Source organism: Pan troglodytes, chromosome 9, assembly GCF_028858775.2.
Source record: "Pan troglodytes isolate AG18354 chromosome 9, NHGRI_mPanTro3-v2.0_pri, whole genome shotgun sequence".
Classification (NCBI taxonomy): Eukaryota; Metazoa; Chordata; class Mammalia; order Primates; family Hominidae; genus Pan; species Pan troglodytes.
This window is the reverse complement of record NC_072407.2, coordinates 10,769,933-10,795,008: the sequence shown is the minus strand read 5'-3', so window position 1 is coordinate 10,795,008 and position 25,076 is coordinate 10,769,933. Positions and strand designations below refer to the sequence as shown.

Here is a 25,076-nt window from a genome sequence, read left to right as displayed (position 1 = left end):
CGCCTTGTCAGTCTGTGCATACGTGACACTGGGCCTGTGTGTGTGGAGGGTGGGTGTGTGTGGAGGGTGGGTGTGTGTGGAGGGTGGGTGTGTGTGCGTATGTGGGGGCATATCAGAGGGTGTGAACATGCCTCTTGGTGTGAGGGCCATGAGAAAGTGTCTTTCTGTGTGTGTGTATGTATGCCTGCATACGTGTAGGGGTGGGTTCCATGTGAAGGAATAGGCTCATCTGTGTGGAAAATGTGCTTCTGTGTATAAATGTGAAAGGGTCTCCGTGTGTGTGCACTGGCTGTGTATGTTAAAGCAAGCCTCTGCGCACGTGTGTATGAGCATGTGTTGAATGTACCTGTGTGCATGTGAATCTGCCTGCATGAGAATGCATCTTCGTAAGCCTGACAGCGTGAGAGAGAGTGCCAGGCAGTGCATGGGGCTGTGACTTTGTGAGTGTGCACCTTTGCGTGTCCACCGTGAAAGTGTTCTGCAAGAGTTTGCAGTGGTAGGAGCACAGGTTGAGAGAAGGAGTTGTTTTCACGCAGGGCATCTGCCTGGACGTGAGTCTCTCCTCTTGAAGTCTGATCATTCACCTGAGATTTATCTCAAACCATTCATAGATTGCTTCATTCAGAAAACGTGTTTATCATGTACTATATGCTGTGCTCCATGCTACATACAAAGATGAATAAAATACAGTCTGGGCTCACAAACAGCTACTTGTCTGGGTAGGAAGACAGGTAACTATAATACAGAGTATGATAAGCACATTGGCCTCACTATTATCTTCCCTCCCTCCAAACCATGACTGCTTTCTCTCCACTAACTGATTAAATCAATAGAGCCATTCTTACCCCTTGACCCCTAGCCCAGCCTTTGGGCTTAGATCCCTGATCTGGGCCCTGGAACCATCCTTGTACTCTCATCCTCTCCCTTCTTCAGATCAGGCCTGGGTTCACCCTGACCTCCTTGTTCTGAATCCCTCTGACCTGTTATTCCATGTGGCACACATACAACCCCAGCATTCTGAAGCTGGGATGAAGGCAGAGAGGGGGCCTATCAGGGGATGGTGCTGGGAATTAATGAAAGAGAGTCTAGCAAATACCCAGCTCTGTGTTCCTTTCTTACATTGTTTCTAATTTTCACAAAACCCCACAGGATAGGTGTCACCATAGCCATTTTACAGATTACGGACCTAATGCCCAGCCTGGGGCTCAAACCCAGTCCAAGCTCCAAAGCCCCTGCTCTTTTTGTTGCTTCACACAGATGGGAGAGAGGAGGTGGGTCAGAAGTGTAAGTAGGGGAGTCAGAAACCCACCTCTCTCTGTGGAAAGGAAGTCCTACAGCACAGCAAATCTGTAAAGACCTGAGAACAGGTTTGTGTAGTCACAGGACTGACCGAGGTGCCTCAGGGTCCTGGGCTCACATGTGTTTGTGTATGTTGTCTCAGTTGGCATGACCATGGATGTGTCTCTCTGAGTGTGTTATGTGAGTATGGTGGTGTGGAAGCATGAGGCTCTGACCATTCATTTAGCACGGGCTGCCTGCTCTTGCTATAACTCTACTAAATGCTGGAGAATCAAGAGGCTAACCAAGACCTGTCACTGCCCTCAAGGAGTCTCCAATCCAGTGCAGAGGGCAGACACATGAACAAATCGAGGCTGCTGTGCAATTTATTGTCAGTGTTTACCAAAAGTAATGAGAGCCCAGTAGTGTGTATAATAGGCTCTGCACAGGCAGGAGGGAGTGATTTTGTGGAGAGGATTTTTAGAGGTTATCTCATGACAAAACAGTAGCAAATACAAGGTGAGGAGTTAGGAAGGAGCATGGTAATAGATTTCATGTTGGAGTGCAAGGTATCGTGGGGGAAGTAAAGGTGAGGGACCATGGAGAAGTTGGCAGGGCTCAGATCATGAAGACATGTTAAGGACTTTATCTTGTAGATCAGAAGTTCTATACCTAGTTAGTGTCCATGAACCTCTTGATGCTATAGACATAAGTTTGTGTGGTTGCCTTTCTTTCCGTAGAGGGGCATTTGTTTTCTGCTGTCAGTTATGGGAACCAGTGGAAACCTTTCATCAAGAGTGGTTTGGTGAGAGTTGTGTAGGTATCTCCAGTCAGGTGGAGATGGATCAGAAGGTCCAAGCCACTAAGTGGAAGACCAGTGAGGAGCTGTTGCAGGAATCACAAGGAGAGATGTTCGGACTGGGATGTGGCAATTTGGAGAAACAAGAAAGACCTGAGACATGTCTAGTTGAAGTGGTGGGGTTTACATGACTAATTGGAAATCAGGACTGAGGATAAGCAAGGACACAAGGAGAGCTTCTGGATTGCTAGTTGGACACCTGGATGGATGGTGGCCCTATTCACAGGAAAAGGAATGGAGCAGAAGCAGTTTGAGGTGATGGCTGGGGATACTGAAGCCCAGTATATGGCTGGACATGTGTCTCCAGAGGTCTTCAGAGCTGGAGCTGGAGATTGGAAAGTCATTAGCAAATAGATGGCACATAAAAAATGATTGATACATTGGAACTGAAGGCATGGGAGTGGATAAGATCACGCAGGCAGAGTATGGAGAGTGGGAAAAGACACTGCCCAGGACTGAACCCCGAAAAGCACCAATTGTGAAGGAGTGGGCAGAGGAAAAAGAACTTGCAAAGGAGACGGAGGAGTGGGCAGGGAAGCATGATGGAAATAAGAGGTGGGGGTCACAGTGTGAAACCGAGGAGAAGAGATTTCAAGGAGCCAGTGATCAGTGTTTCAGAGTTCCAGAATAACCCGATAAAAGGAAGATAAAAAGGTGGCCGCCAACATAGAACATGGAGATGTTTGGAAGCTTAGCGAAAGCAATGTCACAAGAAAGGAAGCCTCACTGCGTAGAGGGAGGAGAGTGTGAGAAGTGAGAAAATGGGGGAAATGAAAAAATCTTTCAGAAAGGGCGATAGCTTCTGAATGTCCCTCTTTCCTCTGGTGACTACATCCCATCTTCAGTCTGCGCTCTCACTTATCCACAGATTCTTCTTAGTCACTAGACTAAGGGGCTCCGGGGCATTGCCTTCCTGATCTTAAGCATCATTTGAAACCCCCCTTAGACGCAGAGGCACCACCCCTCTCTGGTTCCTTGCCCGCCTCTTTTTCTTTCTGAGCGGTTAAGGACACCTTTATCCAGCTGGTAGTTCAGGTCAGAAATGTGCGCATCATCCTTGACTTCTCCCAATCCTTCATCCCCTGCCTTCAAACAGTCAGCAAGCCCGGCCTCTCTACTTCCTGAACCCCACCAGAGACCTATCCACTTCTCGCCATGTTCATTGCTTACACTCACCCAAGTTACCATCAAAGCAGTGTCATCTCCTGGATGCCCCTAAGTGCCTCCTCACTGTCCAATCTGCGTGATCTTTGCTTTCCAAAGGACTGCAATAGCCATCTTCACAAAATATAGGTCATATTCTGGCACTCCTCCTTGAAGTGCTTTAGTGGCTTCCATTTGCCTTTAGGATAATGTCAAAATCTTCGATACAGCTTACAAGTCCCTGTCTCATTTCATACCCTCTGCCCCTAGCACTATGCTTCACACACATGCCCCCCCCACCCCACCCCACCCTCAGACACTCTGAGCCCCACCTTGACTGTAGGCTCTAAGCCTTTCCACATACTGTTCACTCTTCTAGAATGTCCTTCTCTCCTTTCTATATCCCCCTTCTCTGGCCACCATTGCCTAGCTAGCACCTAGTTATTTAGATGTCAACTTTAATGTCACTTCCTAGGCAAAACACGGACTCCCTGACTCCCTGCCTGTGTTGCTTCTCTTATATTCCTCCTTGCTCTTTGTACGTCTTCTTCACAACTCTTACTATACTTGTAATTACTTGTTCAACTCCTGGACTATAAGCTCTATGAAGCCAGAGACCATTTCCTTTATTCGCTGTGGTATCCTCAGTGCCTCTATATTGTAGGTGGTCAATCTCTTGTTGAATGGAGACAGGAGTAGGGAAGTAGAGCTAAGGAAACAACATCATTCCCTTCCAGCAGGGTGGTGGGTGGGGAGAGAGAGAGAGACTTGAGCATATGTAGTATTGATGGAAAGCTCCAGGAGAGAGGAAAAGGTTGACGGTTCAGGAAAAGTTACCAAATACATGGTTATAGAGGCTGGAAGAAGCGAGTATTAGTTCTGGATGAGAAGAAAATGAGAAAAGAATGTCCATATTTTTAAGCCTAGAAATAGGAAGAAGGGAGTTTGTGGGCATTCAGACCCGAAAAAATAGGATGCATAAAAATCTGCTGAGGGTAAGAAAGGATGAGATCTGCCAAGGGGAAGGCTGGAGTGGCCTCGAAGAGTCCTGAGGCAGAGATCCATGTGGCCCAAGATGAGTGTGAGGCAGCACAAGGGCCTGCTGGGGGCTGAGCATATCTGAATGTTGACGTGGCCTCGTCCAGGTTATCTGGACTGCTGATCCCTCCTCTGTCATGACCCGTTTCCTTCTGTTTTCTCCCAGGTCAGGGAGCCTGGGCTGGAGCCAGGGCCCCAGTGGGACCTGACCCAAAGTCTGAGGTCAAGCTGGGCCCAGAGCCTGGCCTGGAGCTGGAGCCCAAGGCACAGCTGGACTACCCTTGTCATGCAGAAGGAGCTGGGCATTGTGCCTTCCTGCCCTGGCATGAAGAGCCCCAGGCCCCACCTCCTGCTACCATTGCTGCTGCTGCTGCTGCTGCTGCTGGGGGCTGGGGTGCCAGGTGCCTGGGGTCAGGCTGGGAGCCTGGACTTGCAGATTGATGAGGAGCAGCCAGCGGGTACACTGATTGGCGACATCAGTGCGGGGCTTCCGGCAGGCACGGCAGCTCCTCTCATGTACTTCATTTCTGCCCAAGAGGGCAGCGGCGTGGGCACAGACCTGGCCATTGACGAACACAGTGGGGTCGTCCGTACAGCCCGTGTCTTGGACCGTGAGCAGCGGGACCGCTACCGCTTCACTGCAGTCACTCCTGATGGTGCCACCGTAGAAGTTACAGTGCGAGTGGCTGACATCAACGACCATGCTCCAGCCTTCCCACAGGCTCAGGCTGCCCTGCAGGTACCTGAGCATACAGCTTTTGGCACCCGCTACCCACTGGAGCCTGCTCGTGATGCAGATGCTGGGAGTCTGGGAACCCAGGGCTACGCGCTATCTGGTGATGGGGCTGGAGAGACCTTCCGGCTGGAGACACGCCCCGGTCCAGATGGGACTCCAGTACCTGAGCTGGTAGTTACTGGGGAACTGGACCGAGAGAACCGCTCACACTATATGCTACAGCTGGAGGCCTATGATGGTGGTTCACCCCCCCGGAGGGCCCAGGCCCTGCTGGACGTGACACTGCTGGACATCAATGACCATGCCCCAGCTTTCAATCAGAGCCGCTACCATGCTGTGGTGTCTGAGAGCCTGGCCCCTGGCAGTCCTGTCTTGCAGGTGTTCGCATCTGATGCCGATGCTGGTGTCAATGGGGCTGTGACTTACGAGATCAACCGGAGGCAGAGCGAGGGTGATGGACCCTTCTCCATCGACGCACACACGGGGCTGCTGCAGTTAGAGCGGCCACTGGACTTTGAGCAGCGGCGGGTCCATGAACTGGTGGTGCAAGCACGAGATGGTGGGGCTCACCCTGAGCTGGGCTCGGCCTTTGTGACTGTGCATGTGCGAGATGCCAATGACAATCAGCCCTCTATGACTGTCATCTTTCTCAGTGCAGATGGCTCCCCCCAAGTGTCTGAGGCCGCCCCACCCGGACAGCTTGTTGCTCGCATCTCTGTGTCAGACCCAGATGATGGTGACTTTGCCCATGTCAATGTGTCCCTGGAAGGTGGAGAGGGCCACTTTGCCCTAAGCACCCAAGACAGCGTCATCTATCTGGTGTGTGTGGCTCGGCGGCTGGATCGAGAGGAGAGGGATGCCTATAACTTGAGGGTTACAGCCACAGACTCAGGCTCACCTCCACTGCGGGCTGAGGCTGCCTTTGTGCTGCACATCACTGATGTCAATGACAATGCACCTGCCTTTGACCGCCAGCTCTACCGACCTGAGCCCCTGCCTGAGGTTGCGCTGCCTGGCAGCTTTGTAGTGCGGGTGACTGCTCGGGATCCTGACCAAGGCACCAATGGTCAGGTCACTTATAGCCTAGCCCCTGGCGCCCACACCCACTGGTTCTCCATTGACCCCACCTCAGGCATTATCACTACGGCTGCCTCACTGGACTATGAGTTGGAACCTCAGCCACAGCTGACTGTGGTGGCCACAGATGGTGGCCTCCCCCCTCTAGCCTCCTCTGCCACAGTTAGCGTGGCCCTGCAAGATGTGAATGATAATGAGCCCCAATTCCAGAGGACTTTCTACAATGCCTCACTGCCTGAGGGCACCCAGCCTGGAACTTGCTTCCTGCAGGTGGGTAGGCCTGGCACATAGCAAGATAGTGTTGGGGGAATCTGAGAGCCACAGGGGACCTCAGAGCAGGAACCAAGCCTTACAAGGTCATCTGTTGATGGTGACTTATGCTAGAGGGTTCTGCCCTATGTTGTAAGCTCCAAAATCTGTGCAGAGGATGAGGGTTAATGAGAAGATGAGAAAGCAGGGTGCAAGAGCTGAGGCAGATGGTCTTGGCAGGTGAGGAAATTAAGATTGGATCTAGTGGAGAAATGATTTGTGGTGTCAGGAAATGAAAGCCTCAAAGCTGTTCTGCAGGGCAGAGATGGAGATTCTACATACGTATGTGGCTTCTGTTCCCCAAAGAAGACACCAGAATTTATGGGGCCCTCCATTCCTTGTCAAGTGCTGGGTTGTGCTGGAAGAAATCCTCATCCCTGCCCTCAGAGCTGAGCCTTAATAGGCCATTTGGTCTCAGACATGAGAATGAGAGATAGCAAGAATTATCTCAATATCCAGAGCAGGAAGCCCTCTCAGGGGAAGAGGCAGGAACCCTGGACAGGCTGAGAAAGACACATACTGGCTGCAAGTCAGTCCTGGAGAAATGGAGGGAACATGAAACTGGAAAGGCACTCTGAGGCCAGGTTGCAGAAGTCCTTGAACACAAAGCAGTAGTTAGGACTACTTGGGAAGCAAAGGAGCTCACTGAACTTCTTTTCTTTTCTTTTTTTTTTTTTTTTGAGGCGGAGTCTCGCTCTGTTGCCCAGGCTGGAGTGCGGTGGCATGATCTGGGCTCACTGCAAGTCTGCCTCCTGGGTTCACGCCATTCTCCTGCCTCAGCCTCCCAAGTAGCTGGGACTACAGGCACCTGCCACCACACCCAGCTAATTTTTTGTATTTTTAATAGAGACGGGGTTTCATTGTGTTAGCCAGGATGGTCTTGATCTGACCTCGAGGAGCTCACTGAATTTCTTTGAGCTGGGAAGTGAATGATCAGGTTGGGTTTTATTAAGTTAGCTATCTGGCTTTAAGGGTGATTGGATCAGCAGGTGTGTGACAGATCGTTCCTTGATTCATATGTTCAAGATTTTATTTAACTACTGTAAGCCTAGCACTGTGCTAGGCCCAGAGAACAAAGAAAAGAGACAATCCTGTTCCCAGGGTGGTCACAGTCTAGATAGGGAGACACATCAGCAACTAGTGCTGCAGCAGGTGGCGTATGAGTGCTGTGGAAGCCCAGAGGAGGGGCCTTGAAGAACTAATGAAACTTTGCCAAATGGATAATATGAGGTGTGCAGATGGAGACTCCAGGCCTAAGGAAAGAGCTGCTGAACAAATACCAGGACGTGTTCAGGAGACTGTATTGTTCAGGCTGGCATCAGCTGTACTAATGAGAAAGAGTCGGGGGAGATGAGAAAAGACAGTAGACAGGAGCCAGGTCACAAATTCAACTTTATCTTGAAAATCATAGGGAGCAAGTGAAGGACTCTAAGCAAATCTGATATGTCTTTAAGAAAGATTGCTTTGGCTGCACTGTGGAGAATGGCAGCAGGAGAGAGGACAGTGGGCAGGGAGTCCTCTTAGGAGGCTGGTGCTTAGTGTCCTTATGTCTCCAAACTCCACCAGACTCTTGAACATCTCCTCAGGGCATAGACTTCCAGGCTAGCTCTGGGCCTGGCTGACCTCTTGTCCTCTGGCCAGACTCTGCATATTTGCTCGCCTGCTGCTGTGCAGCTCCACCACCCACTCTTACATGTGTTTACTCTCCTTCTTGGCCAAGACCAATGGGCTATGGCTTCCAGACTTCTCTCCTCACTAGTGCCTGAAGCAAGAGGGCAACTCTCCAGGTGGTTTCCTGAAGTTTTTACTATTAGTAACCGTAGAGAATCGGGGTAAAAATGACCATTTGGGGTTTACAACTGTCACAAGAAGTCTTAATGTTTGATTTATTCAATATACATGTATTGAATGTCTACCATGTGCTAGTCACTGTATTAGACACACGGAATACGGTCATGAATGCGTCACTCCCCTCATCTTAAGGAGTTTATAGAGGGGAGATTCATGTGCAAAGAAATAGTTTCATTCCAATAAGAACATTTCCATTTGGGGATATATATGAGGTACAGATAGGCAGTATGAGTGCTTTCCTGAAGGAAGGGATCCCTGAGTTGAGACTTAAAGAATGAGCAATTTATGAGAGTATCAGATGGGGGAAGGCTTCCAAGCAGAGGTGAGGTGCACAGAGGTGTGGGAGGGCCCAGCTTGTTCAAGGGCCTACTAGGGGCTCAGGATCTCTGGAGTTAAGACTGGAGATGGGAGGGTGGGAGATGAGACTGCAGGGAGGCTCAGCCAAGTCAGAGGGTTTGAGCTTTTTTCTATAGCAATATTATCAGATTTGTTTATGCAAATGGTAGTCAATGTAGAGCAGTGGTTCATAACCAGGGGTGACTTTGCCCCCCAGAAGGGATATTAGCAATATCTAGAGAAATTTCTGATTGTCACAACGGGTGGGAGACTATTGGCATCTAGTGGGTAGAGGCTGAGAATGCTGCTGACCATCCTGCAAGGCACTTAGCAGCTCCCATAATAAAGCATTATCTGGTCCAAAATGTCAGTAGTGCCAATGTTGAGAAACCCTGGTGGAGAGTACAGATCAGAGGGTTAGACCTCTATGAGAAGGTAATCAAAATAATGCAGGGGAGCAATAACTCAGGACAGCTCAGGCCTAAGTCAGAACGGTGATAATGGTGATGGAAAGGAACAGACAAATAGAGTTAATGAGGACTTACTTAATCCCTGGTTGATTGATATACCAGGTGAGAAAAGGGAAGAACTGATTTCTGGCTTTAGCAACTGTGTGGATGGAAGAGTCATTAGAGCAGGTTTGGAATGATCATGAGTTTAGTTTTGGGCTGGTCAGATTTAGGGTGCCTGTGGGACATCCAAGTGGAGGTGCTGAGCAGCCATCTGGATGTAAAAGTTGGGAAATCTCAGAGGAGTGGTCTAGAGTGAAAGTATAGACGATGGCTGAAGTAAAAGGCAAGGCCCTGAGAGAATGTGTGGAGTGAGAAGAGGCCAAGGAGAGATTCCAGGGAACAATGTGTAAGAACAGGCAGATAAGGGGAGATGGAGGAAGACTGGCAGTGGGTGTTGGGGGAAGCAGTGGGTGGAGAAGCAGGAAAAGTAGCATCAAGAAGTCATAGCAGGAGAGATGGGCATGGTGATGCATCCCTGTAATCCAAGCTACTCGGGAGGCTGAGGCAGGAGGATTACTTGAGCCCAAGAGTTCCAAACCAGCCTGGACAACATAGTGAGAGCCTGTCTTAAAAAATAAATAAAGGCCAGGCACAGTGGTTCACACCTGTAATCTCAGCACTTTGGGAGGCCAAGGTGGAAGGACTGGTTGAGGCCAGGAGTTTGAGACCAGCCTGGGCAACATAGTGAAACACTGTCTATGCAAAAAATAAAAAAACTAGCCAGGCATGGTGGTGCACGCCTGTAGTCCTAGTTGTTCCAGAGGCTAAGGCAGGAGGATTGCTTGAGCCCAGGAGTTCGAAGTTGCAGTGAGCTAGGATCACACCACTGCACCCCAGACTGGGCAACAGAGAACCTGTCTCAAAAATAAATTAAATAAATAAATAATTTATGTTTTAAAAAGTCAAAGCAGGAGGTACACCTGGGAAAGAGGTTGGGATAGGCATATGGAGTAAGTTTCGAGGCTAGTAAGAAGTTTAGAGAGTTCACAGATAAGTGTCTTTCTTTTCTCCTTGAAATAGTGCATCTGATGAGAGCAAGGGATGGGATGGGGGCAAGAGAAGAGGGATGAAGTTTATTATGGCTTTGGGGCAGAATGGGAGAGGGAGCTGACCAAGGTCGGGCTGAGACGCTGAGCTGAGAATCTGCTGAAAATGGAGAATGTATTTGCAGTGAAACCTCTGAGCAGGGGTTGTACAGGCCAGGAAATTCACTTCTGCCTTGCTCATTTCCAGTCAGTGGCCCCTGTGCCTTTTGGGGTCACTTCCTGACAACTTCCCCAGACCACTGTTTATTGCTTTCTTCCTGCAGCGAGTCAGAGGGCAAAGGTCGTTAACAGCTTCTGGAGATGGTGCCGCAGCTGTGCTGCTGCCTGCCAGGATTGATGCAGGGGAAGTCTGTCTCCTGGGATATCCGGGCCCACAGCCACAGTAGAGAGTTGGAGCAGAAGCTGTTTCCAGGGTTCAGCCATGGCAGGGTCTTGGTGTCTCTCAGGAGGGTAAACAATGGCACAGATCATTTCTGTCAAGGGTCTGGGCCACAATCAGAAGTCCTTGGCCAGCTTTCTCTCTAAGCACATTTTCTGGCTGAGAAAGGGGAACTCTCCAGCTTCCTCTTGCAGCATATCCTGACCCTGAGGTCCTTATATCCACAAAGAGCACTTTGTCACAGGCTACAGTTGTCAGCACCAGCTAACCCACTATTGAGGGCCTAATGTGTACCCAATGTATAAAACTTAGTGTGAAAGAAGGTTTTGTTACAAAGCAGGATGATCAGACTGTCGATTCACTCGGTGAAAAAATACACATAAAGCACCTACTATGTACCTTGCACTGTACTAGGCTAACGATGCATGAGCCACACACCCATAAATCTATAGAACAGACCCTATAGTGATCAGATCCCAGTATTAATCAGATCCCACTCTGTAATAATCAAACTCAATAAAGATCAAACCTATAAATCAGTCTCAATAATTCCACTGTCGGTGAGTTCTTGGCTTGGGGTGATTATGAGACTTGGTGAGGGTATTAACTTCCTGGACCCACCTGGAATTTGAGGTCACAGCCCTTTCTTCTTTCTAAGTACAGTTGGTCCTCATTATTTGTGAATTCACTTAATCTCGAAAATTTATTTGTAACTCCAAAATCAATACTAGCATTCCTGGACATGGGCAGAGAGATGAAAAATTTGAGTTACCTAATGTTCACATTCCCAGCACAGGGTGAACAAGACGATGTTCTGCCTTCTCGTTTTGGCTCTCATGCTTGTAAACAGATGTCCCTTTCAGGTCTATTTACTGCAACTTTTTTTTTTTTCATTTTTTTAGTGCAAAAAGCTGATGATTTCACTGTTTAAATGGTCCCCAAGTGTAGTGCTGAAGTGTGGTCTAATGTTCCTCAGTACAAGAAGGCTGTGATGTGTCATATGGAGAAAATACATATGTTAGATAAGCTTTATTCAGGCATGAGTTACAGTGCTGTTGGCTGTGAGTTCAATGTTAATGAATGGAACAATGTATATTAAACCTAAGATGTCTTTAAACAGAAACACACATCAAACAAGGTTATGTATTGACCAGCTGACAAAAAATGTTATGGCTAGAGGCACTTAGGAACCTAACTAAATGGTGAGGTATGGGCTGAGGTTGGGTTTGGGCCCATGTCCTACTAGTCCTCTCTGTGTGTCCGCCATCCAGAGACTTAGCACCAGTTGTTCATTCTAATGGCCACCTACCTCTGGCTTTTCTGGCAAAGAAGAGGGGACACCACTCACCCCAGCCTCTCCCTAGGTGACAGCCACAGACGCAGATAGTGGCCCATTTGGCCTCCTCTCCTATTCCTTGGGTGCTGGACTTGGGTCCTCTGGATCTCCCCCATTCCGCATTGATGCCCACAGCGGTGATGTGTGCACAACCCGGACCCTGGACCGTGACCAGGGGCCCTCAAGCTTTGACTTCACAGTGACAGCTGTGGATGGGGTAAGTCAGTAGACCATGGGCAGGTTGGGATGTTGGGGTAGGGCACTCACCAGGGCCAGACGAGGCCCACCTGACCTATGGCTGCATGTCCCACCAGGGAGGCCTCAAGTCCATGGTATATGTGAAGGTGTTTCTGTCAGACGAGAATGACAATCGTCCTCAGTTTTATCCACGGGAGTATGCTGCCAGTATAAGTGCCCAGAGTCCACCAGGCACAGCTGTGCTGAGGTTGCGTGCCCATGACCCTGACCAGGGATCCCATGGGCGACTCTCCTACCATATCCTGGCTGGCAACAGCCCCCCACTTTTTACCTTGGATGAGCAATCAGGTGAGGATCCTCCCATTCCCGGGGCCTTCCCCCAGGTCCCCCTCCCCACCTGCCTAAATGATGTCCTACCTACCTCTTCCATAACCTTTCTAGCCCTATTATGTTTCCTTATATATCTCTGCTTCTATTCTTCCTCTCAGGGCTGTTGACAGTAGCCTGGCCCTTGGCCAGACGGGCCAATTCCGTGGTGCAGCTGGAGATCGGAGCTCAGGATGGAGGTGGCCTACAGGCAGAACCCAGTGCCCGAGTGAACATCAGCATTGTGCCTGGAACCCCCACACCACCCATATTTGAGCAACTACAGTATGTTTTTTCTGTGCCAGAGGATGTGGCACCAGGCACCAGTGTGGGCATAGTCCAGGCACACAACCCACCAGGTATCATTTAGCTTTATACCCATTTGGTGCCAGACCCAAATACCCCAGTATAACCCGCCAGCACCATCCGAAGATACCTTAGAGTATCACAGGGCAGATAGCCCCAGTATAAAACACTCCTGTACCAATGCCCAACACCTCCTTAGGCACAGTGCTGGCACACTGCTTCGTGAGGCATAGGAATGTCACCTCAGTGCATGCCAACCAACTTCTTTGCCAACCCCTGCCCCTCCTCCTAATATTTTGAAAGGCATGGGTGTGGGCACTGCCTAGTCCTTCTCGGGATCAGACTCTGGGTCCTGACTCAATAATTGACCCTCCATCTCTTTCCTGATCCCTTTTTCATCCTCCCTAGGTCGCTTGGCACCTGTGACCCTTTCCCTATCAGGTGGGGATCCCCGAGGACTCTTCTCCCTAGATGCGGTATCAGGACTGTTGCAAACACTTCGCCCTCTGGACCGGGAGCTACTGGGACCAGTGTTGGAGCTGGAGGTGCGAGCAGGCAGTGGAGTGCCCCCAGCTTTCGCTGTAGCTCGGGTGCGTGTGCTGCTGGATGATGTGAATGACAACTCCCCTGCCTTTCCTGCACCTGAAGACACGGTATTGCTACCACCAAACACTGTCCCAGGGACTCCCATCTATACACTGCGGGCTCTTGACCCCGACTCAGGTGTTAACAGTCGAGTCACCTTTACCCTGCTTGCTGGGGGTGGTGGAGCCTTCACCGTGGACCCCACCACAGGCCATGTACGGCTTATGAGGCCTCTGGGGCCCTCAGGAGGGCCAGCCCATGACCTGGAGCTGGAGGCCCGGGATGGGGGCTCCCCACCACGCACCAGCCACTTTCGACTACGGGTGGTGGTACAGGATGTGGGAACCCGTGGGCTGGCTCCCCGATTCAACAGCCCTACCTACCGTGTGGACCTGCCCTCAGGCACCACTGCTGGAACTCAGGTCCTGCAAGTGCAGGCCCAAGCACCAGATGGCGGCCCTATCACCTATCACCTTGCAGCAGAGGGAGCAAGTAGCCCCTTTGGCCTGGAGCCACAGAGTGGGTGGCTATGGGTGCGGGCAGCGCTGGACCGTGAGGCCCAGGAGTTGTACATACTGAAGGTAATGGCAGTGTCTGGGTCCAAAGCTGAGTTGGGGCAGCAGACAGGCACAGCCACCGTGAGGGTCAGCATCCTCAACCAGAATGAACACAGTCCCCGCTTGTCTGAGGATCCCACCTTCCTGGCCGTGGCTGAGAACCAGCCCCCAGGGACCAGCGTGGGCCGAGTCTTTGCCACTGACCGAGACTCAGGACCCAATGGACGTCTGACCTACAGCCTGCAACAGCTGTCTGAAGACAGCAAGGCCTTCCGCATCCACCCCCAGACGGGTGAGCACAGAGACCCAAATCCTGACACCCCATAGCCTTATCCCCAGCCTGGTGAACATTCAGACAGGATCCCCAACCCCCAGCTCCCATCTCGCCCCTGAGAATGAGGATTTAGCCCTGGCATTCCCTCCCCCACTCCCCAAACCCCAGCTTCTTAGGTGCAGGCCTCAGGCTCTGCATCCTTAAACATCTCGTACATGATCGCCTTCTTGCACTCCCAGGAGAAGTGACCACACTCCAAACCCTGGACCGTGAGCAGCAGAGCAGCTATCAGCTCCTGGTGCAGGTGCAGGATGGAGGGAGCCCACCCCGCAGCACCACAGGCACTGTGCATGTTGCAGTGCTTGACCTCAACGACAACAGCCCCACGTTCCTGCAGGCTTCAGGAGCTGCTGGTGGGGGCCTCCCTATACAGGTATGTGAAGTGGCAGGACTTTGTCCTGAAAAGTGTGAGAGGGAGTGGGGATCTCCCCATAGAGCTGTAGGTGTAGGTAAGAGACTGCCTCCTGGATTGGGTGTGAGAGCCAAAAAGAGGTTCTGCCTGCCCACAGGTGAGGGAAGCTTTATCCTGAGTTGTCTGAAGAACAGGAAAGAGACTCACTAGGTGAGTTGTGTTCCCACAGGTACCAGACCGCGTGCCTCCAGGAACACTGGTGACGACTCTGCAGGCGAAGGATCCAGATGAGGGGGAGAATGGGACCATCTTGTACACACTAACTGGTATGGGAGTGGAGAGAAGAGAATTGGTGGGTGATGGCATGCCCTCATGGCCTGCCCAGCTCTGGGCCCCAAGCCCTCATCTTCCTCTGCCTGTCCCCAGGTCCTGGCTCAGAGCTTTTCTCTCTGCACCCTCACTCAGGGGAGCTGCTCACTGCAGCTCCCCTGATCCGAGCAGAGCGGCCCCACTATGTGCTGACACTGAGTGCTCATGACCAAGGCAGCCCTCCTCGAAGTGCCAGCCTCCAGCTGCTGGTGCAGGTATGGCTGCCCTTCTTCCCCTTGGCTACCGCTGTAGGTCCCCTTCAGTAGCTGCAGCTTCACGGGAATCCTTTGGCTCCACTAGCAGTCAGGCTACTCTGACCACTTTCCTACCACCTGGGAAGCCAGCCCAGATCCCCTTTTACACGGGCCCTCACAATTCTGTTCTTCCTCCCCGGTCCACAACAGGTGCTTCCCTCAGCTCGCTTGGCCGAGCCGCCCCCAGATCTCGCAGAGCGGGACCCAGCGGCACCAGTGCCTGTCGTGCTGACGGTGACAGCAGCTGAGGGACTGCGGCCCGGCTCTCTGTTGGGCTCGGTGGCAGCGCCAGAGCCCGCGGGTGTTGGTGCACTCACCTACACACTGGTGGGCGGTGCCGATCCCGAGGGCACCTTCGCGCTGGATGCGGCCTCAGGGCGCTTGTACCTGGCGCGGCCCCTGGACTTCGAAGCTGGCCCGCCGTGGCGCGCGCTCACGGTACGCGCTGAGGGGCCGGGAGGCGCGGGCGCGCGGCTGCTGCGAGTGCAGGTGCAAGTGCAGGACGAGAATGAGCATGCGCCCGCCTTTGCGCGCGACCCGCTGGCGCTGGCGCTGCCAGAGAACCCGGAGCCCGGCGCAGCGCTGTACACTTTCCGCGCGTCGGACGCCGACGGCCCCGGCCCCAATAGCGACGTGCGCTACCGCCTGCTGCGCCAGGAGCCGCCCGTGCCGGCGCTTCGCCTGGACGCGCGCACCGGGGCGCTCAGCGCTCCGCGCGGCCTGGACCGAGAGACCACTCCCGCGCTGCTGCTGCTGGTGGAAGCCACCGACCGGCCCGCCAACGCCAGCCGCCGTCGTGCAGCGCGCGTTTCAGCGCGCGTCTTCGTCACGGATGAGAATGACAACGCGCCTGTCTTCGCCTCGCCGTCACGCGTGCGCCTCCCAGAGGACCAGCCGCCTGGGCCCGCGGCGCTGCACGTGGTAGCCCGGGACCCGGATCTGGGCGAGGCTGCACGCGTGTCCTATCGGCTGGCATCTGGCGGGGACGGCCACTTCCGGCTGCACTCAAGCACTGGTGAGAGTTAGGTCTGGGGGTGAGGGCGAGGAAGGTGCTGATGTGGAGTGTTGGGGTCCCCACCAACCTGCCTTACCGCTCACCTAGGAGCGCTGTCCGTGGTGCGGCCGTTGGACCGCGAACAACGAGCTGAGCACGTACTGACAGTGGTGGCCTCAGACCACGGCTCCCCGCCGCGCTCGGCCACGCAGGTCCTGACCGTCAGTGTCGCTGACGTCAACGACGAGGCGCCTACTTTCCAGCAGCAGGAGTACAGCGTCCTCTTGCGTGAGAACAGCCCTCCTGGCACATCTCTGCTCACCCTGCGAGCAACCGACCCCGACGTGGGTAAGACCTGGGGGGGTGAATTATGAGTGGGATGGACTGGGGCAAGAAACAGCATTTTTACCCTCTGATCGCCCTCCATGCTGCCCCTCCTCAGGGGCCAACGGGCAAGTGACTTATGGAGGCGTCTCTAGCGAAAGCTTTTCTCTGGATCCTGACACTGGTGTTCTCACGACTCTTCGGGCCCTGGATCGAGAGGAACAGGAGGAGATCATCCTGACAGGTACTTGTTGACAGGACCCCAAGAGCCTGAGTGAGGTGTTGTAAACACCAGTGTTACCTGGATAGAATACCCAAAGTACTACCTTTTAGAAGTTTTTGCCTCTTACCACAAAGCTCCTGCTATGTTTTTGGACCCTTTTGGGGAGTCGAGAGTTTGGCAGGGTGCAAGGTCAACTGACTTCTACACTGTCACAACTGTGACCGTACAAATTCTAAAATGCATAATGTCACAGCTATGCCCTCCAGGCCTCCCTCAGATACTGCAGCCATTTAACAGAGGAGCATTTTGATACTGAATATTGGAGAGGTCAAGTGACTTGCTCAAGCTCATGCAGCTTGGAAGTGGCAGGGCTGGGACTTGAACCCAGATCTTTTCATACCTCATTTAGTGCCTTTCCTGTTACACCACCACTAGTCCAAGATATATCTTGCATGCACCAAGCATGGGAGGTAGGACACATGTATGTTTATGTATGCATGACACATGTGTGCCTGAGAGGTATGGAGAGATGGACATTTTCTGGTTTGTGTGCACCTAGTGAACATATATGAACACTGTGTGGTGTGGATTTCTCCATGTGGTGAGGGCAGACTAGACCTCATTGATTTTGCTTCCCCACAGTGTATGCCCAGGACAGGGGCTCACCTCCTCGGTTAACGCATGTCACCGTTCGAGTGGCTGTGGAGGATGAGAATGACCATGCACCAACCTTTGGGAGTGCCCATCTCTCTCTCGAGGTGCCTGAGGGCCAGGACCCCCAGACCCTTACCATGCTTCGGGCCTCTGATCCAGATGTGGGAGCCAATGGGCAGTTGCAGTACCGCATCCTAGGTGAGAACCTTCCCACTCCCACTAACTCAGCACCCACTTGCCTGGTTCTTGCTCCTTCTTGGCTGCTGTCAGCCTCAGTGCATGTGTCTGGGTCTCCTTTTCCCTCTTGATGTCGTCCACCTTTTCTTTCATGCTTATACCCAGTGTAGCTGGGTATCTCATTCCATGCTCTTTGTCTCCCTGTGTGTCTCTGTTTCTATCTTCCTATTTCTTTTCTTTCTCATTTGTCTCTCCCTGTAGAGCAGTCGTTCTCAAATTTTTGGTCTCAAAAACCCTTAACACTCTTAATTTTTGAGAACCGTAAGGAGTTTTTAATGTGGATTATATCAGTATTTACTGTATTAGACAATAAAACTGAGATGATGTTAAAATATGATTGTGAAACAAGCCAATGAAGTATACAGATTGCCAGTATTTCTGTGTAAGCACAAGGAAATACTAAGATTTCAAGTAACAATTTGTTGGACAGTAGTTAATTTCAGAGATTAAAGCAGGTATAACTGAAGATAGCCAGAACAAACTGAATCTCTGAAGACACACAGATTCATGCTCTAAACTTTCTGTCTAGAATATTCTAGAACACACAGGAATACATAAGCACACATTCCATTAACCAAGACATTATATCATCACGTCATAGAGCATCTGCAAATTCTACTGTACATCTGTGAGATGAGAATAAAAAGGCCATATAATGGCTTAGTAGCGCTATGAAATAATTTTGATCTTATGCACATGAAAAGGACCTGGGGGACTCCCGGGGTTCCCAGACCACACACAAATGATACCAGCTGCTTTATAGTATCTTCTGTTACTTTCCGTTTCTGTTTTTCTTCCTTTCTCTCATAGGTTCACTTGCTTTTGTGCACATGCTCCCTCTCTCCTGTTGTCTGTAAATCACCCCCATCCCCACGACACATGTATATTTATATGTGCATGCCCTTCTCTGCAGATGGGGACCCATCAGGAGCCTTTGTCCTAGACCTTGCTTCTGGAGAGTTTGGCACCATGCGGCCACTAGACAGAGAAGTGGAGCCAGCTTTCCAGCTGAGGATAGAGGCCTGGGATGGAGGCCAGCCAGCTCTCAGTGCCACGCTGCTTTTGACAGTGACCGTGCTGGATGCCAATGACCATGCTCCAGCCTTTCCTGTGCCTGCCTACTCGGTGGAGGTGCCGGAGGATGTGCCTGCAGGGACCCTGCTGCTGCAGCTACAGGCTCATGACCCTGATGCTGGAGCTAATGGCCATGTGACCTACTACCTGGGCGCCGGTACAGCAGGAGCCTTCCTGCTGGAGCCCAGCTCTGGAGAACTGCGCACAGCTGCAGCCTTGGACAGAGAACAGTGTCCCAGCTACACCTTTTCTGTGAGTGCAGTGGATGGTGCAGCTGCTGGGCCCCTAAGCACCACAGTGTCTGTCACCATCACGGTGCGCGATGTCAATGACCATGCACCCACCTTCCCCACCAGTCCTCTGCGCCTACGTCTGCCCCGCCCAGGCCCCAGCTTCAGTACCCCAACCCTGGCTCTGGCCACACTGAGAGCTGAAGATCGTGATGCTGGTGCCAATGCTTCCATTCTGTACCGGCTGGCAGGCACACCACCTCCTGGCACTACTGTGGACTCTTACACTGGTGAAATCCGCGTGGCCCGCTCTCCTGTAGCTCTAGGCCCCCGAGATCGTGTCCTCTTCATTGTGGCCACTGATCTTGGCCGTCCAGCTCGCTCTGCCACTGGTGTGATCATTGTTGGACTGCAGGGGGAAGCTGAGCGTGGACCCCGCTTTCCCCGGGCTAGCAGTGAGGCTACGATTCGTGAGAATGCGCCCCCAGGTGGGTCCCCAGCCATTTCTTCCAGATTCAAACTCCCAAATGGGCTGGGGTTGTGCTTTGAAAATGTCCCCCAAACTCTCCCAGTCTCGCGCTCACAGTCCAACAATACCGTTCTTTCTGCAGGGACTCCTATTGTCTCCCCCAGGGCCGTCCATGCAGGAGGCACAAATGGACCCATCACCTACAGCATTCTCAGTGGGAATGAGAAAGGGACATTCTCCATCCAGCCTAGTACAGGTAAGAAATAGGAGCAGGGGCTCTGTGCAGGACAGGCTACTGGGGAAGCAGGTTCTTTGCATCAGAGGAGCCTTTGATGGGTGAAGGGCTGTCCTTGAGTAAGGGGTCTTAGAGAAGGAGGCTCCAGGGCAAGCCAAGGGGGCTATCACTGATGCATTCTGTCTCCCCCAGGTGCCATCACAGTTCACTCAGCAGAGGGGCTAGACTTCGAGGTGAGTCCACGGCTGCGACTGGTGCTGCAGGCAGAGAGTGGAGGAGCCTTTGCCTTCACTGTGCTGACCCTGACCCTGCAAGATGCCAACGACAATGCTCCCCGTTTCCTGCGGCCCCATTATGTGGCCTTCCTTCCTGAGTCCCGGCCCTTGGAGGGGCCCCTGCTGCAGGTGTGGGGTGTGATGGAAAGATTGGGCGGGGGAGCAGGGCTAGTCAGACTTGTCTGTGGCCAGACCAGTCCCAGCAGCCTCCTACCCTCACCAGGTGGAGGCGGATGACCTGGATCAAGGCTCTGGAGGACAGATTTCCTACAGTCTGGCTGCATCCCAGCCGGCACGTGGATTGTTCCACGTAGACCCAACCACAGGCACTATCACTACCACAGCCATCCTGGACCGTGAGATCTGGGCTGAAACACGGTGAGGCCTGGCCCTGTGGACCCAAGACCTCATCTTGGGCCTGTCCAGTTTCAAGCCCTGCCTTGAACTCATCTGGTCCCTTGGCCACATCCTGAATTCCCCAGCCCTAAGCTCTGTCCTGAGTCCTCCTGGCCCTGCCCAGAGTTCCCCCTTATTGCCATGTCCCACCCGATGATTGTGCTTTGTGTCCAGGTTGGTACTGATGGCCACAGACAGAGGGAGCCCAGCCCTGGTGGGCTCAGCTACCTTGACGGTGATGGTCATCGACACCAATGACAATCGCCCCACCATCCCCCAACCCTGGGAGCTCCGAGTGTCAGAAGGTGAGGCTGGGTAAAGTGGGTGGCATAAAGGGTGGCAGAGAGACATTTTTCTCCACCCTGCAGCTCAAGGTGGGGCTGTGTCCATTGCCAAACACACTAGTCTCATGTATTTCAGATGCGTTATTGGGCTCAGAGATTGCACAGGTAACAGGGAATGATGTGGACTCAGGACCCGTGCTGTGGTATGTGCTAAGCCCATCTGGGCCCCAGGATCCCTTCAGTGTTGGCCGCTATGGAGGCCGTGTCTCCCTCACGGGGCCCCTGGACTTTGAGCAGTGTGACCGCTACCAGCTGCAGCTGCTGGCACATGATGGGCCTCATGAGGGCCGTGCCAACCTCACAGTGCTTGTGGAGGATGTCAATGACAATGCACCTGCCTTCTCCCAGAGCCTCTACCAGGTACTGACACCCATGGATCCACCTACACCTGGGCCTGGGTTGTTCCTGTTGGAGGGAAGTATCAGAGCTAGCAGCTGCTGAGGTGGGCTGGACGTTGGAGCTGATCTGGGAATGGGAAGGTCCCAAGTCCTGTGAACTACGTCCTGGTTTTGCATCCTGTACCCAGAAAGGGGAGAAGGTGGGCATTTCCCATTGGAATACTTAGGAGTAGGGGCTCCAAGTTGGAATAGACGCCAAGCAGGGCACAAGGAACCAAGCTCCAGAACAGGCTGCATGGACAGCAGGGCAAATGGGAAGCCTGGCAATAAGCACTTTTCCTCACACTTCAGGTAATGCTGCTTGAGCACACACCCCCAGGCAGTGCCATTCTCTCCGTCTCTGCCACTGATCGGGACTCAGGTGCCAACGGTCACATTTCCTACCACCTGGCTTCCCCTGCCGATGGCTTCAGTGTTGACCCCAACAATGGTGCGTCTTTCCCAGGATCTGCCCCTTGCCTTTGACTGTGTTGGGCTGTAATCTGACCTCATTCCTTGAATTTGTTACTCAAACTCTTTAACTCCTGGATCTCTGGCCTAGGGAGGACATTTCCTCCCCTCTGTCTTCATTATAAGCCCCTTGTTGACTGCATGTCTAGAAGCTGTTCCCTAAGCTGTGAATCCTTGAGGCCATCCCCTTGTCTCCCAGCAGATAGGCCATTCCCTGAGTCTGACTTCCAAAACCATTTCCTAGATCCTGAAGGGTCACTCTTCTGTTCACTCACAGCCTTTGCTGAATATATTTCTTTCCCTTCCGTTCTCATCTCAGGGACCCTGTTCACAATAGTGGGAACAGTGGCCTTGGGCCATGACGGGTCAGGAGCAGTGGATGTGGTGCTGGAAGCACGAGACCACGGGGCTCCAGGCCGGGCAGCACGAGCCACAGTGCACGTGCAGCTGCAGGACCAGAACGACCACGCCCCGAGCTTCACATTGTCACACTACCGTGTGGCTGTGACTGAAGACCTGCCCCCTGGCTCCACTCTGCTCACCCTGGAGGCTACAGATGCTGATGGAAGCCGCAGCCATGCCGCTGTGGACTACAGCATCATCAGTGGCAACTGGGGCCGAGTCTTCCAGCTGGAACCCAGGCTGGCTGAGGCTGGGGAGAGTGCTGGACCAGGCCCCCGGGCACTGGGCTGCCTGGTGTTGCTTGAACCTCTAGACTTTGAAAGCCTGACACAGTACAATCTAACAGTGGCTGCAGCTGACCGTGGGCAGCCACCCCAAAGCTCAGTCGTGCCAGTCACTGTCACTGTACTAGATGTCAATGACAACCCACCTGTCTTTACCCGAGCATCCTACCGTGTGGCAGTACCTGAGGACACACCTGTTGGAGCTGAGCTGCTGCATGTAGAGGCCTCTGACGCTGACCCTGGCCCTCATGGCCTCGTGCGTTTCACTGTCAGCTCAGGCGACCCATCAGGGCTCTTTGAGCTGGATGAGAGCTCAGGCACCTTGCGACTGGCCCATGCCCTGGACTGTGAGACCCAGGCTCGACATCAGCTTGTAGTACAGGCTGCTGACCCTGCTGGTGCACACTTTGCTTTGGCACCAGTGACAATTGAGGTCCAGGATGTGAATGATCATGGCCCAGCCTTCCCACTGAACTTACTCAGCACCAGCCTGGCCGAGAATCAGCCTCCAGGCACTCTCGTGACCACTCTGCATGCAATCGACGGGGATGCTGGGGCTTTTGGGAGGCTCCGTTACAGCCTTTTGGAGGCTGGGCCAGGACCTGAGGGCCGTGAGGCATTTGCACTGAACAGCTCAACAGGGGAGTTGCGTGCACGAGTGCCCTTTGACTATGAGCACACAGAAAGCTTCCGGCTGCTGGTGGGTGCTGCTGATGCTGGGAATCTCTCAGCCTCTGTCACTGTGTCGGTGCTAGTGACTGGAGAGGATGAGTATGACCCTGTATTTCTGGCACCAGCTTTCCACTTCCAAGTGCCCGAAGGTGCCCGGCGTGGCCACAGCTTGGGTCACGTGCAGGCCACAGATGAGGATGGGGGTGCCGATGGCCTGGTTCTGTATTCCCTTGCCACCTCTTCCCCCTATTTTGGTATTAACCAGACTACAGGAGCCCTGTACCTGCGGGTGGACAGTCGGGCACCAGGCAGTGGAACAGCCACCTCTGGGGGTGGGGGCCGGACCCGGCGGGAAGCACCACGGGAGCTGAGGCTGGAGGTGATAGCACGGGGGCCTCTGCCTGGTTCCCGGAGTGCCACAGTGCCTGTGACCGTGGATATCACCCACACCGCACTGGGCCTGGCACCTGACCTCAACCTGCTATTAGTAGGGGCCGTGGCAGCCTCCTTGGGAGTTGTGGTGGTGCTTGCACTGGCAGCCCTGGTCCTAGGACTTGTTCGGGCCCGTAGCCGCAAGGCTGAGGCAGCCCCTGGCCCAATGTCACAGGCAGCACCCCTAGCCAGTGACTCACTGCAGAAAATGGGCCGGGAGCCACCTAGTCCACCACCCTCTGAGCACCTCTATCACCAGACTCTTCCCAGCTATGGTGGGCCAGGAGCTGGAGGACCCTACCCCCGTGGTGGCTCCTTGGACCCTTCACATTCAAGTGGCCGAGGATCAGCAGAGGCTGCAGAGGATGATGAGATCCGCATGATCAATGAGTTCCCCCGTGTGGCCAGTGTGGCCTCCTCTCTGGCTGCCCGTGGCCCTGACTCAGGCATCCAGCAGGATGCAGATGGTCTGAGTGACACATCCTGTGAACCACCTGCCCCTGACACCTGGTATAAGGGCCGAAAGGCAGGGCTGCTGCTGCCAGGTGCAGGAGCCACTCTCTACAGAGAGGAGGGGCCCCCAGCCACTGCCACAGCCTTCCTGGGGGGCTGTGGCCTGAGCCCTGCACCCACTGGGGACTATGGCTTCCCAGCAGATGGCAAGCCATGTGTGGCAGGTGCGCTGACAGCCATTGTGGCCGGCGAGGAGGAGCTCCGTGGCAGCTATAACTGGGACTACCTGCTGAGCTGGTGCCCTCAGTTCCAACCACTGGCCAGTGTCTTCACAGAGATCGCTCGGCTCAAGGATGAAGCTCGGCCATGTCCCCCAGCTCCCCGTATCGACCCACCACCCCTCATCACTGCCGTGGCCCACCCAGGAGCCAAGTCTGTGCCCCCCAAGCCAGCAAACACAGCTGCAGCCCGGGCCATCTTCCCACCAGCTTCTCACCGCTCCCCCATCAGCCATGAAGGCTCCCTGTCCTCAGCTGCCATGTCCCCCAGCTTCTCACCCTCTCTGTCTCCTCTGGCTGCTCGCTCACCCGTTGTCTCACCATTTGGGGTGGCCCAGGGTCCCTCAGCCTCAGCACTCAGCGCAGAGTCTGGCCTGGAGCCACCTGATGACACGGAGCTGCACATCTAGCTGTGGCCCAGGCTGGGCCCCGACCTGGGATGCGCACAGTGTCCCCAATGCAGGCCCCACTCTGAGCCTGCCCTGGGCAGCCTCGGACTATGACTGGCTACGGGGAGGCCACCACCAGGCCCCAGCTCTCCACCCTGAATTCCCCAGCCCCCTCAGAGTACTAGGACCACAGAAGCCCTGTTGGTCACTGACCTGTGACCAGGTCCAATGTGGGGAGAAATATGAAGGAGGTAGCAGCCCTGGGTTCTCCTCAGTGAGGGATCCCTGCCCTGCACCAGCACCCTGAGATGGAGCTGAGACTTTATTTATTGGGGGTAGGGGGATGGAGGAGGTCCCTCCAACATGTTTGGACCCAGCTCCTTTGGGTTCCACTGACACCCCTGCCCCTGCCCCTGCCCAGAACCAAGTGCCAATTCTCACTCTGGAGCCTTAATAAACTGCAATTTGTATCCAGTCTCCAGCTTTGTTCTATAGGGATGACTGGAAGACACCTGGCAGAGTATTGTGGATACCTCAGGAGGCACAGAGGGGTGGTGGGGTGGGGATGGCACTGGGAGCTCAGGAGCCTAGCCTGAGGCTGATGATCACATCTCTCTGCAGCTATTCTTTTCCTGCTAATAT

The 25,076-nt window shown here is 53.5% G+C and overlaps 1 protein-coding gene across 1 annotated transcript in view; it reads left to right on the top strand.

The window, feature by feature from the left end:
* Positions 1-24,904, top strand: part of DCHS1 (dachsous cadherin-related 1) — a 34,519-nt gene extending 9,615 nt beyond the window's left edge. Inside the window, exons 2-21 of the mRNA XM_016920276.3 lie at positions 4,485-6,401; positions 11,929-12,117; positions 12,215-12,446; positions 12,587-12,823; positions 13,179-14,204; positions 14,426-14,619; positions 14,828-14,924; positions 15,025-15,182; positions 15,372-16,236; positions 16,324-16,563; positions 16,658-16,783; positions 17,405-17,614; positions 18,567-19,445; positions 19,569-19,682; positions 19,854-20,065; positions 20,160-20,314; positions 20,507-20,637; positions 20,753-21,036; positions 21,366-21,504; positions 21,844-24,904. Coding sequence (XP_016775765.3) covers positions 4,605-6,401; positions 11,929-12,117; positions 12,215-12,446; positions 12,587-12,823; positions 13,179-14,204; positions 14,426-14,619; positions 14,828-14,924; positions 15,025-15,182; positions 15,372-16,236; positions 16,324-16,563; positions 16,658-16,783; positions 17,405-17,614; positions 18,567-19,445; positions 19,569-19,682; positions 19,854-20,065; positions 20,160-20,314; positions 20,507-20,637; positions 20,753-21,036; positions 21,366-21,504; positions 21,844-24,455 — 9,897 coding nt within the window. The 5' untranslated portion in view covers positions 4,485-4,604 and the 3' untranslated portion in view covers positions 24,456-24,904. The remainder of the gene's footprint in view (positions 1-4,484; positions 6,402-11,928; positions 12,118-12,214; positions 12,447-12,586; positions 12,824-13,178; positions 14,205-14,425; positions 14,620-14,827; positions 14,925-15,024; positions 15,183-15,371; positions 16,237-16,323; positions 16,564-16,657; positions 16,784-17,404; positions 17,615-18,566; positions 19,446-19,568; positions 19,683-19,853; positions 20,066-20,159; positions 20,315-20,506; positions 20,638-20,752; positions 21,037-21,365; positions 21,505-21,843) is intronic.
* The last annotated feature ends 172 nt before the right edge of the window (positions 24,905-25,076 follow it).